A 19,927-nucleotide genomic window follows, 5' to 3' on the forward strand; every position below is an offset into this window, starting at 1 on the left:
CTCGGGGGTCTGGCTCTGGTAGCAGTGGGGAGCTACTCCTCCATCACCACAGACCGCCCAAAGCCCATTCACCTCCCTCCGCGCGTCCCCGCTCTTCCTCCTTGCTTCTGGCGCGCGGGTCCTCCCACTTCCCCGGACGCGCGCACAGGGCTTGGAAACTGGGGTGGTGCACTTGCGTGCGCGTGTCCAGAGTGCGATCCCTTCTCCCTCTCCAGTTCGAGAGCCCGAACTCGCACGCGCCCGCCAGGAGCTGCGACGTGACCGTGCGAGCGGGTCCCCGCGGCGAGCCCGCGCCCCCTGACGCTCCCGCATGAAAATGAGGCTGTCAGCTGGTCAATGTCTCAGTCCAAACGCGTCTTATCAAAGAAACACTCAGCATCGAATCATATCATTATGGGCTCTGTTTGTTTTTCATGGCACTTTTGTTTGTTTTTCATCCTCTTAAATACTTGTCGCTCCTTGGGAACTGGGGCGCTTGTCGGTAAGAGTTCTGAAATATCTACCTTCTGGCTGCGTGTGTGTAACCTTTTTCTTTCAGAAAATTGCAAAAGAGACATTTCATTCTGTTTAATTTCAGCGAGGAGAGTGTGAGCGCCTGTCAGTTGTTAGACACTGGGGGGAAAATGTGAGGAGCTGCTAACGAATGCAGGTTTGCAGTCTTCCTTTGATACCGTGGGCTTTTGATGGAGTTTAGCAGTTACGTCTAGTAAATATATTCAATTCTGCAGCTAATTACAATCCCCTTTGCTCTTTGGCGAGAAAACGTTTGTAACGTTCAGAGGTGCTAACGCTTCAGCCAGCCGCGATAGTTTACTTTTATTTCTTGTAAAGGAACAAACTAAAATACCTGAGCGGGGACATGGAACAAAGGAAGTGAGCATTTATTTCAGCTGTGGCCGTTTCGCATTTTGATGCTAATCTGCGACTCCTCCAAGTTTTAAACCCGTTTCAGCGTCGTCGAGATTAATAAAAACATTATTTTGTGGTAAACGCGCTGTGTATGTTGTGGAAACCAAATGTGGAGATTTTCTTTGGAAGTTTGTGCGGTCGTTGAGATTTGTTGAGTTTCTTTTTTCTGCGCGGTTTGGTTAATTCGCAAACGCCGGGGACAAGATTGGTTTCACCTCTTTCTCTCTCTCTCCTCCTCCCCCCCCCATAAAATGTAATCATTTAGAAAATGACAGACCTGAATGACACATCGCAGCTCCCTGCCAATGCGTGCTGTGGTATCATAGTTGATCAGATGTTCCGTGTAAAAGCCTTCGCTAAAGTTACATTAACTCCATTGAGGAGTAAATCTGCAAGCAATTCCTATATTGCGATCATTAGAGGAATTATTCCCCGAAGAAACAGGATTTTCTTAGTTTGCTTAACACATCGTGGAGTGACCCCCTCAAGCCCAAATGAAAAGCCCCCTTTAGACTCATTTAAAGTAATTCTGAAGGCGGCGGTAGTGCCAAGGAACCCAGCTGTCAAGTCCCTTATGAAAACAGCACTTTTAATGAGTCAAAATATGACAAGGCAGTTTTTCTTTTCTACTTCACTGCATACGTCTCCTGCTGGAGCCCACTCTCATTTAGCTGAGACTAGGTTTAGACTTGACTGAGTCGGCAAATTCAATTGCTTTCTTCTCTCCACCCCCCTCCCCCCCCGCCCTTTTATATTTTTTTTTCCCGGGTGGGGGGGGGGAGAGAAGGAAAGTGGTTGTTTCCGTAAGGGCTTTGAATAATTGTCTCTGAATAAATGAGGTCGTACCCATTCAAGACTCGCGTAGCGTTTTAACGCTCATTAAGTTGCTATTATTGTCATGTAATGGGCCATTGCATCCTACTAAATGTGGCATCAATGAAGCCTACAGACAGATCGAGGCTATCTTTTCTTTTGAAACATCCACTGCAGCATGACTGAGAGACATAGTAGAAAACGTGCGTAGTTTCGTGTCGTCTGTCCTGTTTCTCGTATTTACTTTGGTGAGCAGACTCGGGGAGGAACTGTCTGACTGTCCCAGACACAGATGGATCATTCTCCCGTGAATAAATCGATTACTGGTCAAGTGCCAGTAAATAGAGCCGCCTTATTGACAGCAATCCAGTAATCAATAGCATTAGGTACATCAAGGCGCATGCCGTAATGTGACAGCTCTCCGTAAACTTATAACTCAAATCAGAATCGAAAACGTCTCGACCTTTTACATTTATTTTTAAAAGCCAGCTCCCAAAATTGGAGGCTGTGGAGTATTTACTTTTCACGGAAATACTTTATAGTCGGTTTGATCGTGCTTTTTATTTTGACTTAAAATCGATGCTCAAAAAAGCAGGATTGTTTGAGATTTTCTATCTAATTCCAAATAACTGGCCCTGGGTTTCTTTAGTATACCAACTCGAGTAGGAATAATCGTATCAAGTACCTATAATAAACATCCACCTTTCTATATGATCACGTATAATAAGGGTTTGAAAATGTTAACCAACTCTGTGGGATTGTTGGAACAAATTTAGAAACTGGGATCGATGGCAGTTGGTAGGTTAAGACAGTAGGTGGGTCAGTCTAATGATATGAAGAAAAATAGTTGGAGCAGTTCTTGGTAATTTATCACCGTCCCCGGCAACCATAAAACGGATTTAAACAAAAACAAAAGTCACCATTTAACGCAATATTGCCTCGATTAGCCCCCACTTCCTTCAAAAGTTCAAGGTACGGTAGATTTGGCCAAAAAGAGGCGACCTTTGCAAGAACAAGGATTTTTTTTCACTGACACGCAGCCCCAGGGCTTGCTGCTGGTTATCGCTGCTTCCCTGGCCTCCTGCAGCTAACAGAATGACATCGAGCTGTCACAGCGATCACTCACAATGCACACATTTGTTCCGCCCATTCGTTTGCAATATTGGCCCCATGGGAATACTCGAAATTGGACAAGGAGCAGATTTGGCGCATACAAACGACTTTTTTTTTTCTCGTTCTTTCTTCCCACCCCCAGCAGATTTGAATTGTTAACCGAGGTCGGACAAACCAGAATTTGTAGGTCCGACTGTCATCAGCGATACTTCTAACTGAGAAACAGCAGAATGTGATTCTCGTGATTTAGTCGGCGCGCACACAGTTATTTTTAGTCGCCTTTTTCTTAAATTCAAATGCATGTAAATTTACAAGTTCACTTAAGATTCATCAGGCAGTTTTTGATTCAACCCCAGTTCTTTTTTTTGAAAAGAACAATCCGATATACGCAGTTTCCAAGCAGCTGTTGAGTGTAAATTCACTTTTGTAGGGATTTCTGTGCCAAATTGCGTCAGGTATATCTAAACGTACTGGAAACCAATTCTTGTGATGTGATGCCAAAACGTGATGTGGTTTTGGTGAAACGGTGTAAAATTTTCAACGAATCTTTATATCCGCCCAGGGTAGGAATTTGGGGCTTTTTGTTCATTTAACGATATAGGGTGAAGTTTTCGGTTTAAGTAGTTTAATATCCGTTTTGTGTGTTGGACTTCCTAAAGTGCCTGCGACTGTATCAGCGACCTCGTAAACAGAGCCCAAACCATTTGTTCACTTTTGCCGGCTTGCTACTGAAATAGGGCGCATCAAAGCCATTCTGCGCGATAATGGCTGCTCCAGCTGATCACTTCTTGCTGTATGTCGCTCAAACCCGTCAACTAATGCTGTTCACTGTTAGTCCGGGCGAGTGCCCGCTCTATCTCAGAATGCAGCCGAAGGCATCTGAAAGCTGTTCAAAGCAACTGCGGCGCCAGTGTCATTCGCCATCATCGGGAATGCTGCGGCCAAGTCAGAAATATGTTCTGCTGCTTGCACAATTGATACTGTATGTGAATTCCGTATAAGTGTGATGATAAACCACGCATCTCAGAGTAGCTGATCACATCAAGCGGTGTATCTCTTTTTGGCCGCTTACAAAAAGCGACCACCAACCAGCCTGGGCTTTCAAAACCCGAAATGCAGTAGACATAATTCTACAATTAGACATAATTGGCCGGACAATCCTGAGTAGTGAAGAATTATATTGACAACGGTGTGGAATTGTCAGTTGGGTTAGTAGTATGTCGACATGCATGTACTTGCAAGTACATAATAATAGCTAGCGACCTATTGTGTTTAGATGGGGGTGTCGGGGGAGATATGTGCATGCGCAATGCTTGTTTTAACTCAGGTCGCAACCGTTCACCTTTCAGGGCGATGCTTTGACGAACTGGTGTCGACCTGTCTCGTTTAAAATTTAACAAAACCTGGCAGTTAGCTTTCAGTCAATTTTAACTCATGCAATTTTCATGGCAGCCCTTCAACGAAACCAAGTCTACTTGCCAACCAACCAGCACACTCCACTCTCTCATTTGGTATAAATGTTGTTTATGCCCTTGAATTAGTATTCTTCCAAGTTGTGCTGAGTACAAGATGAAAAGCTTCAATTTTTTTTCAACAGTTACAGGAACGTATTGAGATGAGGTTGTTTTATTTCACACAACGACTAATCATAAATGCTTCTTTTGCTTTAAGGGCAAAGGAAGTTCGTCAAGTATGGAAGGGAGAATGAGTTAGTAAGATATTGTGACACAGTAAATTGGCAGGTGGTTTGTTATGTAAATACTAGTGAAGGTCGGGTGGGTGAACTGCCCCCCCCCCCTCTCAAAATCGCAGAAATAATAGAGGTCAATGTCAGCATGCTGACTGTACAGAACGCGTAAGCATTTACCTTCCCGCCCGCCTTCTAGGATTGAGAATAATTTTGAGTTCTTGTAAAAAGGTGGGGGTGAAGTCAGTAATGCGGAGAATATTGCGCGTATCGCTTACTCAGAAATCAATATGGACCACTGTCTTTGATCTTTTCATTTCATTTTGTTAATGTCATGCATGCGCCCCAAAAATGTGAGTAACTAATCTTGTCACTGTGTCTCTGTAGTGAGTTTGATTTACATCTGGACGTTTGTTTCTGGTTTGGTTCTAGATGTCGATGAATGTGCGGTAGGAACAGACGACTGTCACATCGATGCAATCTGTCAAAATACACCCAAATCCTACAAATGCATCTGCAAACCGGGCTACAAAGGAGACGGGAAGCAATGCGAAGGTAAATTGGAGACTAACATCTTGTTCAATTCATTGCCTTCATCACCTTTCCGTTCAAAATATTAAAGATCCCTCTAGCCTCCGGGTTTGCAAATTATTTAATTTTATTGGTTGTAATGTAAATCTTGTCCTGCAACCATTATTTTTGCATAATCTTAATACTTGGGCTAAAACGTTCGCCTTTGTCAAAACATTTTACAGCCTCTTCCTTTAAAGCCTTCTGGATATAAGACGAAGCATTTTGCTTTGGTGTCCGCTGTGAAATTTTAGAATCTATCTCGCTGTATTTTGGAGGATTCAGGAGCAGTCCCCTTCGAACACGCATGTCTGCGGACAAATGCAGAGTTCTTGATCCAGGTGAAGCTGTCTGGGGGAGATGGAGAGGAAATGAGGTATTTATCTGGTGATCCAGAATAATGCTTCAACTGTCTCGACTCCCAACATTCTTAGTTTTTTTAGTCTGAGAATTACGCTGACAGTGATCGCTAAATCAATGACCCATCAATTGTCACGTTTCCCAAATTTGTGTTATGTGATATAAACGTTTCAAAAAACTTTCTGATGTGATTTTCCTTGGAGATTAAAAGTTTTTAATTTTGAAACGTTCCTTCCTCTTGATCGCATTGCACGTTCAAACATATTTTAGGAACTTTATTTTCTAAATGCAGTGCTTCATAAATTATTCGCTTGCACTCCATGTACAGAAGAGTTCCAGTGGTTTTATAATCGGAAAGAATGCTGAATTGCATGAGAACTGGGGACCTGAAGAAATGCCAAGCTGATATGTTTTCAAAAGTTACCAAGGCCAACTGACTGAGCGTTTGGAAGAGCAGGAGAGTGGAAAAAAACTTTGGTGTCTTACAGAGAAGTGTGGAAAATTTTACAAAGCTATACATAGTAAAACCCTTCCTGATGATAGGTGCACGGATCTGCTTTCTCCACTGCATTTCTTCCCTGGCAAAAGTTTTTATTTCCAATTTTCCAGTTTCATCGCCCTTGTTGTTTTAAAGGTGTTTTAATCAAATCTGGCTATGATTGGGTAGATGGGAATAGAAGCAGCAATGTTAGCTGCATCCAGAAGAGTTGGGTAGTAGATGAGAGGTATTTGGGAAGATCGTATCATTGATCAGCTCTAAATTTGTAGAAGGGAGAGAGGCGGAATGCAGCATGGTCACAGAGGACATAGCTTGTCATTTTGGCTGTAATGATTTTAATTCCGACAGTTGCAAATCCAAGTGGTGACATTGCTTTTGGGAGGTATGGAAAAAGTAGGCAAGAATTCGCAAGATTAGCGTGACATGTTCAACTTGAGAGTATCTGAAGGTTGGAGATGGGTTTATATTTTGCAAGGACAAGAGCAGGTATTTGGGGGGCGGTGTATTCAGTACCTACTAGCATAATTTTGGCTTGTTTTCAGGCAGAATCAGTGGGATTATAGCTACTCTTCTCTCTGGTATTAGGTGAGGAATCAGTAGTGATTTTGCTTAATTTCAGAAGGCACATCATTTTTCTTCATGTTATTTTTATATAAAACAACTTTCAGCATTCACAATGAACATATTATTGACCCCAGGATGACACTTATTTAGAACACCTCCATATAAGATGTTGGAAAGTGCTCAACAACTCAGGAGACGCAGATCTCTGGCCACTTGTTGTGCAGTCCATTTATTCATTTGAGTAAAGGTCAAGAAATTCAATTATACCTGAATGCATGAGATTGTAGTCTCCTCTATAGTCTCTGTGAGCTTTCTTTAATGAAGAGCCACCATAAGCCTCAAACAATGTCAACATGCTTTTTGGACTGGAGGCCTGTGACTAGTGGTATTCCACAGAGATTGGTTCTGTGTCATCTTTTGTTGGTCATTTGTGGTTTTAAAAATAGGTATTTGGGATGTTTGCCTTCATTGCTCAGTGCTTTGAGTATAGGAGCTGGGAAGTCACATTGAGGTGGCTTACGACATTAGTGAGGCCTCTACTGGAATATTGGTGTTAAGTTCTGGTTGCCTAGTCATAAGAAGGATATGATCAAGCTGGAGAGGTTCAGAAGAGATTTACCAAGATGTTGCCAAGTATGGAAGGTTTGAGTTATAAAGAGAGTATGGATAGGCTGGAACTCTTTCACTGGAGTTTAGGAGGTTGAGAGGTGACTTTTATGGAGGTTTATAAAATAATGAGAGGTATAGAAAAGGTTATAGGTAGTTGTCTTTCCCCAAGGATGAGGGAGTTTTGAGACTAGGGACACATTTTTTAAGGGGAAAGGAGAGACATTTCAAAAAGGCATGGAGGGGGGGGTAAATTTTTTTTTAGACTGCAGTTCCTGTGCAGAATGAATTTCCTGAATTTCACTTAATGAATTAAGTGTTGAATTTTGGTACAATTAGTGTTTAAAAGTGGGTATGTACAGGAATAGGCAGGGTTTGGAGGGATATAGGCCAGGAGTCGATAGGTGGGATAACAAGGTACAGAGCCGGACGAATACAGCAGGCTAAGCAGGAAGGGTGACGTTTTGGGCCTCGACCCTTCCTCAGGGAAAAAAAAAATAGATAGGTGGAACTAGTTTAGTTTGGAATTGTATTAAGCATGGATTTGTTGGACCCAAGAGACTGTTTCTGTGCTGTTTGGCTCTGCGAGGAGTGTAAAAAAGAAGGGAATTAACCTATTCTTGGCCAGTGGAACAGCAAAGAGCTGGTACAATAAAGCCTTGCGAAATGTTATGGTTGCCTTCCTGAAAATCACAATTTCAAGTGAAACATTGGTTCTCATAGGAGTCCATGTTAGGTATGCAGTTGTTCATTTGTGTAGGACCCTCCCTGTTTTTATACTCCAAAAGGTAGCTCTATTTAAACAGAATTCAAGTCCACACTTCCATGTGAGAGCTTTATTTCAGTTAACTAACTCTATAAAACTCACCCCACCTACCACTAGCTCCTCATTTATACAAACAATTCACATCTAATTAATTCTTAATATCCATGTCCTGTACCCTCACTTGATTAGGTCTCGGACATTTTTAATGGATACATTTTAGATTATATTGTCTATCAGAAACTTAAATATTGAAATATAGTGCCTCTAAGTTTAAAATATTCGATATTGCTGAATTCCTATGTTGGTAACTGAAATTGTGTTTAAAATGTTTAAAAATATGAAAGACCAAGTAACTTGCTACTTACAAGTTAAATCTCACCAGTGACCCTGCCATTTTCTTCTCCTGGGTTTGTGTTCCCTTCAAGTTCCAGATTCAATCCAAAGCTGGAGTTCCGAAGTACAAGTCCTAATGGCTCAAATGCTGGAGCTTTTGCATACGTGTCTATAAAATGCTCTTGCCTACCATTTTTCTCTCCTGAACATTAATGTGGATTTGGGAGAAGGGTACTGGGTAAGACCAGCTTTGAAAGTAACTCAAGCAGGAAGAGACCATGACTTCAAGAGTTTAGCAAGCAGTCCTTAAATACATCTTGCAAAGTTCAATTACAAGCCCCTTTAACTTAACAACATTAAAATGAAACAATATTAAATGGGCTTACTTTAAATAAGGACTTTGTATACGTCACATGAGAATACATGTCAGTTCACAGAATAGGAGATGTTGGGGCAAACCTATTTCTGTGACTGACCTGAACCCCAATTGGCACATGCAGGCTCTTGGTCTGAATCTGAATTGAAAGCTTTTTAGGCATGAGTGCTTGACTGACTCCAATTGTATTTTTGTGATTATTGTACAGAACACATTAAGCTTAGATCTGATTTAACCACAAGCCACATTTGAGTATTAGAAAAGGAGCATCTTGACATAAAGAGAAAGGTGTAGAGCTGGATGAACACAGCAGGCCAAGCAGCATCAGAGGAGCAGGAAGGCTGATGCTTCAGGCCTAGATCCTTCTGAAGGAAGGTCTAGGCCCGAAGCATCAGCCTTCCTGCTCCTCTGCTGCTTGTCCTGCTGTGTTTATCCAGCTCTACACCTTGTTATTTTGGATTCTCCAGTATCTGCAGTTCCTACTATCTTGACATAAACTCTGCTGTCAGCCTAGTGAACTACATCCAAATGCCAAGTATGTCTTTATTTAGATAAGAGGACCAAAACTGTTTGCAGTACGCCAGCTGTGGTCTGATTGGTGCCTTGTTACAGTCTTAGCAGTCCCTTTTGAAATAAAGAACAGCATTCCATATGTCTTGTTCCCCAGTTAACTTAGATGCTAGTTTTTTTGGGATTCGTTCATGAGGAACCAAATTCCTCTGTGTTATAACTTTCACAGTCTTTCTTCTTTTAATAATATTCAGCTCCTTTACTCCTGCCAAAGTGCATAACCTGACATTAGCCCACATTTATATTCCATCTGCCAGTTTTTGCCCATTCACTTAAGATGTCTATATCTCTCTCATCATTGTCACTTGCCTTCCTGCTTGTTTGTGTTTGCCCTGGAAATTTTGTCTTCAGTTTTTAACCTACCCTTACTCAACGGGGTGTGTGTGTGTGTGTGTGTGTGTGGTATAAATAATTGTGGCTCAGCACTGATCCCTATGGCTCTTCACTAGTTACAGGTTGCCATTTCTGAAATGTCCCCCCTCACTTTATTCAAACTGTATATGCTATTAGATGCCAATTCTCTATCTATGCTAACACCAAGGACATATGTTAAGTAAATAGCCTAATGTGTCCTATCAAATACCATTTAGTAATCCAAATACATTGCATCTACTACTTCCCTTTTTATCTTTCCTACTTGTTACCTCCTGGAAGAATTCTGCTAAATTTGTCAGGCACAATTTCCCTTTCACAAAGCCATGCTGACTCTGCTTCTTCATATTATATATTTCTAAATGCTGTACTTATCATTAGCCAGAAGTAGTGGTAGATTTTCTGCCACTTAACTGTGTGATCAAGTAAAATCATAACGTGAAAAGCTGCTGTTAAAGTTACCAACCACTCCCGCGGGTGCTCATCAATAGAAGATGCTTGTGATAAACCAAAGATCGAGATCGGTAACCCCAGATTAAATGAACCTGTGCAGTTTGTCATATGGTCATGTTGGCTGATTGGGATGGAGTTAGGCCATGAGGCAGTCCAGGCAATCCGTTGTTTAACATCGAGATCTCTCTGAAACTGTGCAAGTATGGCTAAACCCATTTCAAAGTTGACTTCTATTGATTGGAGACAAAGTGAAGTCAATAGTGCAAGTGGAATGCTTGTGTAAAATAAAAAGTTTGCATCAGAGTAGTGGGAGATTCCACCATTGACAATGTCAAGGTGAACATCTAGGAACGGTTTGACAAGCAGACATCTTCAAATGAGGAAGGGGCTGGAAAGACTGACTATACAGATATCGAAGAAACTCTGCTCATGTAGTCCAAAGCAGCTCAAGCAGAGAATGTTCCATTCTCTGGTCTAATTTCACAGGAAAGGGAAATATTCCATTCATTCATGGGATGTGGGCATCGTTGGCTGGGCCAGTATTTATTGCCCAGCTGTATTTGCCCTGAAGAAGGTGGCGGTGAGCTGCCATCTTGAACCAGTGCAGTTCTTGGGATGGAGAGACTCACATTTGCAATTCAATTGATCATTTTATTGTAGGTCGATGTGAAGAAGAAAAGGATACTTTTTTTCTTTTTCTCCTGTTCACTATGTTCCTCATCTGGCATTTGGGTCACATAGGTTGAATTTTGTCAGCCAAGATCTAGATGGTGTCTGGTTCTTACTGCAGATTGGTACAGGCTGCTTTATTTGCGAATTTGTTGGTGAGGCATTGTGAATGGATTTGGACCTTGGAATCTATGGGTAGAAGAATGCTGCTATCAATTCTCTTTCCTTCGCTGGATCTGAGGCCTGTTTGTTTTGCAGCAGTAGAGGAAACACCACGGGTGAGCCTGTACAAGTGGGTGCTTTTGTCTTTGAGATTTAGTTAATTGCATGATCACGCCAGCTAACATGACTTAGTTCAGATTAAGTGCAACTTCTTTGCAGTCTTCAATAGTTCTTACAATTCACTTATGGGATCTAGGTGTTCCTGGCTAGTCAGCATTTATTGCTCATTCCTGGTTGCCCTGGAGAAAATGGTGCTGAGCTGCCTCCTTGAATTGGTGCAGTTTTGTGTAGCAAGATACGGATTGAATTGAAGGCAGGTTTCCAGGATTTAGACCCAGTGACACTGAAGGAATGGTGATAAATTTGCAAGTGGGATCGTGAATGCCTTGGAGGGAACACCCTTTCAGAACCGTTACATTGTACAGAATTCTGAATTAAGAACGACAGACCTGTCCTAACGAGATAGGAATGCCATTGATGAAATAGCTAAAAGTGTTGTCATCAAGAGCGCACCCCTGAGCAACTATTATAGTGGCACAATAACGTCATCGGAAGCATCAAAACCAGACCCCAGTGATCACAAATGTGTCCCTTTGCAGCTGATATGTCTCCAGCCACCTGGAAAGCTTGTTCCCTGACACTATCCAGTTATGTATCACATTGTTAATGGTCACTTGTGCTATTATCAGTTACTTGCTGTCATGATGTCAAGGTCATGTACTGTCATTCCTTGTCAGTAATGTCTTCATTTGCCTCCATGAGGCAACATGGTAATTGTCTACTCGCAAGTTAAAACGCTGATTTTTTTTCTTTTGTAATCTTCTCAATTCCATATTCTGACACTATAATTTATGTGGCTTGTATGTACTGTCTTCAAGATGTAGGCTTTGCTTTACTTCTTTTGACATGGTATTCAAGGTATTTGTCTGACTTGAGCACTGTATACTTTAAACATGACTTTGATATGCACGTTCTTTTACAGCTTTATTTGTAATCTTATTTACTTTTATTGTTGCTGTTGCAGTTGCATAAAGGGATGTGTTGCATTGATCTTAAAACTTGGAACAGCATTCTGGGCAGGTACAATAGAGCTGAGGCTGGCAATTTCTTCAGAACTGACTCTGATACTCGGGACGCGCATGTTATGTCTGTTTATGTGGTGGTGCTGCTGGAACACCTTTTGGTTCCAGGCTCTATGGGAAGGGAAGTCCATCATCCATCGCTTACCCTGATCCCTGCAAAATCTTCTCTTCAGTTTGGACCCCACGTACTGATCTTATTAGAAAGATATCTTGAACATCTTCAATGGCCCAGGCTTTTTCTGTGAATTCTGTTCCTTGAGGTTCACAAGTATTTCAAGCTAGGCTGAAGAAGTTTTGAACCTGGGTGGTGTTGATCTGGCTACACCCATCGTCAAGTCTAGCTCTGTAACAAACGGGCTGAGATTCTTGACAAAACTAAGAAAACAAGGAGCACACAACTTTGACTATTAAGAAGCAAATATAACAATGCTTTTGGATCTGTTTTAGTGCAACGTTTTGGCTAATTTAACACAAGACATGGAGTGTGTGTACAAAATGCTTTTTATGCAAAAGAAACCTTATGCTATATTGCCACTTCTTGATTCACTAACAGGCTTTTTAAAACTTTATTTTGCAGTTCACTGGCTGCCTCTTAGGTGTATGCTCTTTTTTTTTTCTCTCCGCAACCCACTCCCGAGAAGAGAAATTCCAGTGTTGTCTTCAAAAAACATTCAGCTTGTGTTATAATTTGACAGTTTAAGTATGAATGTAATCTTAAAGTGGGGCCTGTTTTGGAGTTGCAAAAACTGTAGATGCTGGAGACAGATAACACAATGTGGAGCTGGAGGAACACAGCAGGCCAGACAGCATCAGAGGAGCAGGAAAGCTGACGCTTCAGGTCAAGACCTTTTTCAGAAGAAGGGTCCCAATGCCAACCGTCAGCCTTCTTGTTCCTCTGATGCTGCCTGGTCTGCTGTGTTCCTCCAACACCACACTGTCATCTCTGTTTTTGGAGTACGGCCTCAGTTTAAATTTTACTTGGAGATGAGCAACAATTTTTTTTTTGATTCCGAACAAACCAAATTTCCTTTTAAGTGCTTTCATTTTGCACTCGAAATTTTCAAAAGGGCACATGGAAAGGGTGCAACATTTTATACTGTAAGAGAAGACAGTGCTGCCTAATTAGCAGGTAGACTTTGGGCCTTACTGATTAAATCAGAATTTTTGCTGCCTCTTTGATTTTTTTTTTAAAATTGAAATCTGCCTGAAATTTTGATAAATCAATATTTTATTTCAAAACACCCAATTAATATGTTCCTGTTACTAATCATCTTTTAGTTTTCATAAATTTTTTTTCTAATCCTAAGAATCTCATTCTTGGGTTAGGCTTAATGTACGAATTTCTTTGTTGCGAATCCAGCATAACTTGGTCATATTCACTTCCACAGCAATACCAGTGAATCATTGTATTTCCAGAGTTTTTGAAATTTGGTTCATGTTGGTTTGCATTGTTAAACAAACTTTCTGCTCCACTGTTCAGACGTTTCCACAACTAATTATTTAGCAAAGTGTAACTTGTAATAAGGGATAGGATTGTATCAAGTTTCACTTCCTAATGAATTAGTATGAAAAGGGCCAACACCCACAAGTTCACCAAGTTTATTTAGGATACTGTATATACACAGAGGAAATGGACACAGCATTGTTACTAAGTGCATGAGCTGAATTTGTAAGCGTGAGCTAAGATTTATACAGATAAAACCACAATGCAGCTGAATGCTAAGATCAAGACAATGTCCAGTGAAAACTGTAGATTGGGGAATCTGGCATATAAAACGTTGGGAGAAGTACTGAAGACTCGGTAAATTGTATTGCAAAGAGGCTGGAGTAAACAGTTTTTCTTGATCGATGGGGTAGAAGTAAAATGGTTAGCAGAAATTCCTAAGTGATTTCTAAAATGATTGTAAACATCAAAATATACATTTATGATTTGTCCAGAGGAATTGATTTTTTTTCCAAGACATTGACCTATAAATTGCAATGAGCAATGCTATTGCATGAATGCTTAACATATTTATGGAGAAAGGAAATGCATGTTGGTTTCAATGGATTAATGAATCCATTAAAATAATGGAGGGGGCAAACTAAAACAATCCAAGTTAAAATCATTAAGCATTTATATAAAGGGAGCAAACAGTAAATTCCAGGCTACTGGTTTTATCGGACAAGCATGTTTTGCAAATGTATTATGATGCTGAAAATATGCAAAAACATTACTACAGAGCAAAACTACTATGTAGAAACAGCATTTCTAAGTTCGTTCTTGCTCCTCATCATGATAAAGACATTTAAGAAATGAGTTTTCTTATTTACTGAGACAATTAGTATAAGTACCAAATGCTTTTCTGCTTTTGAACTAATGCTGAATTTCCAGCAGAAACAAATGTATCTTTGTATTCCTCAGGCCTATTCGCCCATATTTTTCTAGGATTCCACTCCTGTTCATGTTAAGCTAAAATCAATGTTTGTCTCTGTCTGATCTTGCTGGCAAAAAATTAAGCTGAAATAATCCACTCAGCTCATTTTGTTTGTTGCATAAAATAGTGTATAACAAATGCAATCAGAGATAATGGGAACTGCAGATACTGGAGAATCCGAGACAAGGCCCGAAACGTCAGCTTTTGTGCTCAAGATACTGCTTGGTCTGCTGTGTTCATTCAGCTCCACACTTTGTTATAACAAATGCAAAACGCATTGCCACACTCAGAGAATCTTGGTTTGTAGTTGTCCTGTCCAGACAGGGATTGTTCTATTTAGTATTTATTAATTTTTACTTTTATGCAAGTGGCAAACATGAGCTGTAGTCTCGTTTGTGAAATTAACAGCTTGTTGAGAGGACATTAACTGAGCAAAAATGTGTTATCAGCATAAGAATAATGTTCTCATTGGATTCATCAAGGTTCCTTCAAAGACTTGGTTTGTTTTCATTACAATGTTTGGAGTGCCCCTTTCAAATGTGCACTTGATTAACTCTGTCACTGAAGATGGGTGGAGATAATATTCCTCTCCCTTTCCTCCTCCTGTTCAGAAGAACAGGAATATAAGCCTATGGTTAGAACTTTTGTAGTGCCTCTCTTGTTCTTCCTGTTTGATAGATGGTTCTTTATTCAACATGTCATTATGTAAATGCCCTATGATCACTGATGGTTAGGCCAGGGATAGTTGGCATCCTGTTATAATCACATCACAATTTGAGTGCCATTATGCTAAGAATCATTAACATATGTGGGCTTCACTGGCAAGGTCTGCATTTATCATTTATCCCTAACTGCCCTTGGTGGCTCCCCATTGCCGCCTTTTTGAATGGCTGTGGTCAGTGTAGTGAGGTGTTCCTTCAGTGCTTTAAGGTAAACCGTTCTGATGGTACACCAGTGAAGGAATCATGATGTATTTCAATCGATCGAATTGGAGGTAAACTGGCATGGTGGTATTAACATGTACCTGCCAGCCTGTCTTCTAGACAACAGACTTTGAGGGTTTGGAAGATTTTGTCAAAGAAGCTTCAGTGAGTCACTGCAGTGCATCTTGTAGGTGGTGCATACATCTGCCACAGCGCACCTCTGGTGGAGAAGGTTTTTCAAAGGTGGTGAATCGTGTGTTTTTTTCCTGGGGGGTGTTGAGCTGTTTGTGTGTCAGAGCTGCATTCCTGTAGCCAAATGGAACAAATGTCAACACAGTGCTGAACAGGACATTGATGCAACTTTAGGAAGTCAGGATGTGAGCCACTTTTACAAGTCTTTGAGATGTTCTTATAGCTAAAATATTTATGGCTGACCAAGTTAAGTTTCTTGTCAATGGCAAAGTCCCCAAGTTGTTAAAGGTTGGGAATTCAACAATGGTAAGAAATGGTCAGAAGTAAGTGGTTCGATACTGTCTTGTTGAAGATGATTGTCTGGCACTTGTGTAGCACAAATGATACTTGCTATTTAGCATCTCCAGTCTGAACATCCAGAGCTTTCTGCTTATGTGATGAACTGCTACATTGTTTATTGATTTGCAAATGGAATGACATAGTGCAGTCAGCAGTGAACTTCCTCACTTCTGACCAATGGGAGGGAAGCACTGAAGCAACTGAAAATATCTCCCATGTTCAACCAATGTTCAGGACCTTGTGCAGCCTGTCTCTGAAATGATTGATCCCCATAACCACTGCCATCGACTCTTGTGACAGGTAAGACACTGCACAGTGGAAGAGATTCCTGATGTCCGATGGAATTTAGCAGTAAAATGGACATCAAGGCAACATTTGGCAGTCACTTTGTCCTTGCCTCTGGAATTGAGCGCTTTTGTCCATCTTTTGATGAAGGCTGAGCATCTTTATTTCGTGAGTAAATGTCATTTGACTGCATCATCGGTAACAGCTTCTATCACTTCCCTGATAATAGGGATTGATTAGATGGGCTGGTAACAGGTTGAACTGAATGTGTCCAGCTCTCTCTGGACAAGACATACCTGGGCAACTTTCCACTGCAGGCAAATGCCCATGTTGTAATTGTACTGGAACAGCCTGGTTAGTGAAGAAGTATAATCTGGAGCTCGGGTCTTTGGTGCCACAGTGGATGTTGTAGGGAATTGCTGCTTGGAACTTAATGCTCCCCCCCCCCCCCCGCCCGCCCGCCAACCACCAACCAACCAACACGATGAGCTGGGAGGTGGGGGAAATTTCACTGGATGAGATGTTGTGAAGTGTAGATTGCAATGAAGGCAATCCCCACCCATCCCTGCCTTTTCAGGCCATCAGGCAGGTTTTTCTCATGTTGTGGTTCTCTCTCTCTGCTTGGTGTGGTTTGGACTGCCAACAAAATCCCTTGTACTTACTTGTTTGGGATGCTGCCATGACTTTTTGTGACTGGCATTGGAAAAAGTAAATTGTCAGAGGGCTTCTAGGTGATGCAGGTGACACTTGCGTGCAAATAGAAGCTTGTGCTCCTAAATTTATTGTCACTTTGCAGTCACTCAGACAAGTGATGATTTAATTATCGTTGCAGCTCCATGGATCAAGCTATACACAGGGTACGCATCTTCAGGACTGTACTATCTCAGACCCCTGTATTTCCCAGTGCCTGGCATATCATGACGCAGTGTACTTGTTTAGAACTGACTGCAATCCACCACCAGGATGCTGCCTGGTCTGTGAGATTTTAGCTGTGAAGAAAAGGTTGGATAAACTAGATTTTGTTTTCCCTGGAACATGAGAGATTGAGGGAGGACCTCATAGAAGTTTATAAGATTGTGAATGGCATGGGTAGAGTGGCAAGTTTGAGGCTTTTTCCTAGGGTGGAGGGGTCAATTACTCGGGGATAAAGGTTCAAGGTTCAGGCCAGGAAGGTGAAGATGAGAAGGGATATGTGAGACAAGTGTTTCTCTCCAAAGGGTGATAAGTGCCGGGAACGCACTGCCAGAGGAGGTGGTGGAAGCAGACACGATAATAGCATTCAAGAAGCTCCTGGACAAATACACGGGTAGGATATAAAGGAAAGGAAAAGAGGGATAACGATCCTGTAAGTGAAGACAGTTCAAGTATGGAAAGGCAAAATGTGTTGGCTCAGGCTTGGAGGGTTGAAGGTCCTGTTCTTATGCTGCGTTGCTCCTTGAAAATCATACCTTGCATAAGTACATCAGGGTACTAGAACAGAATCCAGAATATAGTGTTCCAGAGAAAGACCAGCTCTAATATGAGATGCACTTTATAAGTCTGATAACAGTGGAGGAAAAGTTGTTTTTTAATCTATATGCACGTGTTTTCAAACTTTTGAGTCTTCTGCCTGGTGGAAGAGTGGGAGGGCTCTTTGATTATGTTGGCTGCTTTCACGAGGGAGGGGGAAGTTTAGACAAAGTCAATGGAAGGAAGGCTGGTTTTTGTGATGGCCTGGGCTGGATTCACAACTGTCTATAGTTTCTTGTGATCTTGGGCAGACCAATCGCCACACTAAGCTGTGATGCATCTGGATAGGATGTTTTCTATGGTGCATCTATAGACATTAGTCAGAGTCATTGTGGTCATGCTGAATTTCCTTAGCCTCGTGAGGAAGTAGAGGCATTGGTATGCTTTGATCGTAGTATCGACATGATGGGGTTTGGCTTGCAGCTATTTACACTGGATGCAGAACCTCTTTCCTAGTTCCACTTACATTTTTGATATCTGTGTATACAATGACTACAGGGTATGCCCAGTGAAAATATCCCTCCTTCCAGAGCACATGACCCAAACCCTGGCACGAGCAGGCAACATACCCACCTGGTCTGTCAGACTGGTCATGCCTTGATGACGCCAACACCACTCTTGCTAGAAGGGTTCCCCACATAGATTTCTCTCTCCCTGAGAGAGCTTCAGCTCCCACTGCTTTTTTTTTAACGATAGCTACCAAAGTTTTTGATGTGCTCAATTTCTGGTGAACAGTTTTTTGTTGTTGTTTTTTCCAATGTGTTTTGAGCAGACTTTTTTTCTTTGTAATCTCAATCAAGTCATGTTCTGTTTTGCTAAAGGTCATTCTCCCTGCTGTACTTCATACATTAATACCCCAACGCCCCTGGTAGCTCTCTTGTACGATGAATATTGTGAGACTTCTTTTATAGTACATGACCTTCTGCTGAAGAAAAGATTTCCATCGTTATCAGGGCAGTCAGCAATTCTAATGAATCGCAGTCTAAATGGGCTGAGGAACAAATAATTCAATGTGCTTCTGGCCAGGCTTCCTGTGGTGAGCTTGTTGACTTGGAGGGGGAAAGAGCTAGTTTTGCAAGGTTTGACATTCGGGTATCCCCAACATTGCCATAGGTTCGTTTGTGATGTGGGCAATTTGAACACTTTTATATTGCTGTCAGTGTTAATGCACTGTTAAATGATACATGGTGAATCGCACAAGATTTTCACCAGACATCGACATACCTAATTTTTCCCCTGTCATCAGTTTTATTGAATAGATAAGTCAAATAATAATGAGAGCAGTGTTTCTGCCCGCATGATTCAACAATTGTTCAACAGGATGCTGTGAATGATATTGTGCCTGTTTTGCTGGTCAGTCTGGTCATTTGTAGATTTTCCATTCAAAAGTAATGATTTTAAAATATGGTTCTACACACTCTCTAATTTTCAGATTGAGTTGTACTCAACAGGAAACTGATTTTATTAATACTTAATTTTTATTTTTAAGGGTGAAGACATGAAATATTGCACAGAGCTGGATGAGCACAGCAGGCCGGGCAGAATCCGAGGAGCAGGAAAGCTGATGTTTCAGGCCTGGACCCTTCTTCAAAAGACAGGAAAGTCGACAACTTGGGTTTACTGCGTCCTGATGAAGGGTGTAAACCCGGAACATCAGCTTTCCTGCTCCTCTGTTGCCTGCTCAGCTGTGTTCCTCCAGCTCTACACTGTGTTGACTGGGACTCCAGCATCTGCAGTTCTTGCTGTCTCATAATTTGCAGGGTAGTTTCCCATTAATTCCAGTGTGCATTAGTTCCAAATCTCAGGCAAAAAAACACAGCTCTCTTGAATCGAGAATCATGAAATAGTACAGTGCAGAAAGCCACTATGGAGTCGATCATACCTATGCTGGTATTTCCAAAGAGTAAAACAATTTACCTCAATCCCAAGTTCTTTTGCTATAGCCTAACAAGTTTTTTCCTTTTTCAAGGAAACGTGCAAAATTGGATGAGTTATTTACCAGACTTTGACTTCAGATCAAAGTTTGATTCAAAACTAATCAATGGTACTGAATGGGTAAGGCACATTACTGATCCAAAATTGAATTCCTGTCCCATATTAAGGATTAGCATTATCTTGGGAACAGAAAAGAGTTCAATACAATGAACTTGTTTCTTTTATTGATGTAACCGTTTTTGAAAAACAAATTGTAAACAGCTTCCTAACTATCATGCTCAAGATTTGAACTCCTAACTTGAAATGTAGTCTTCATTTACTTTTGTGGGAGATTACCCTGTTAGCAAAAGCTGTACCAGTCTC

The 19,927-nt window shown here is 41.3% G+C and overlaps 1 protein-coding gene across 3 annotated transcripts in view; it reads left to right on the forward strand.

Annotated features, from left to right (window-relative positions):
- The first annotated feature begins 313 nt into the window (after nt 1-313).
- The window catches only part of scube1 (signal peptide, CUB domain, EGF-like 1), a 271,582-nt gene continuing 251,968 nt past the window's right edge, over nt 314-19,927 (forward strand). For all 3 annotated transcript variants that reach the window (XR_007249346.2, XM_048548867.2, XM_048548868.2), the window contains exons 1-2: nt 314-481; nt 4,955-5,077. Coding sequence is in view for 2 of the 3 variants with exons in the window: in XM_048548867.2 (XP_048404824.1) it covers nt 337-481; nt 4,955-5,077 (268 nt within the window). In the remaining variant the exon portion in view is untranslated. The remainder of the gene's footprint in view (nt 482-4,954; nt 5,078-19,927) is intronic.

Source organism: Stegostoma tigrinum, chromosome 18 (genome assembly GCF_030684315.1).
Source record: "Stegostoma tigrinum isolate sSteTig4 chromosome 18, sSteTig4.hap1, whole genome shotgun sequence".
In the NCBI taxonomy this organism is placed as follows: domain Eukaryota; kingdom Metazoa; phylum Chordata; class Chondrichthyes; order Orectolobiformes; family Stegostomatidae; genus Stegostoma; species Stegostoma tigrinum.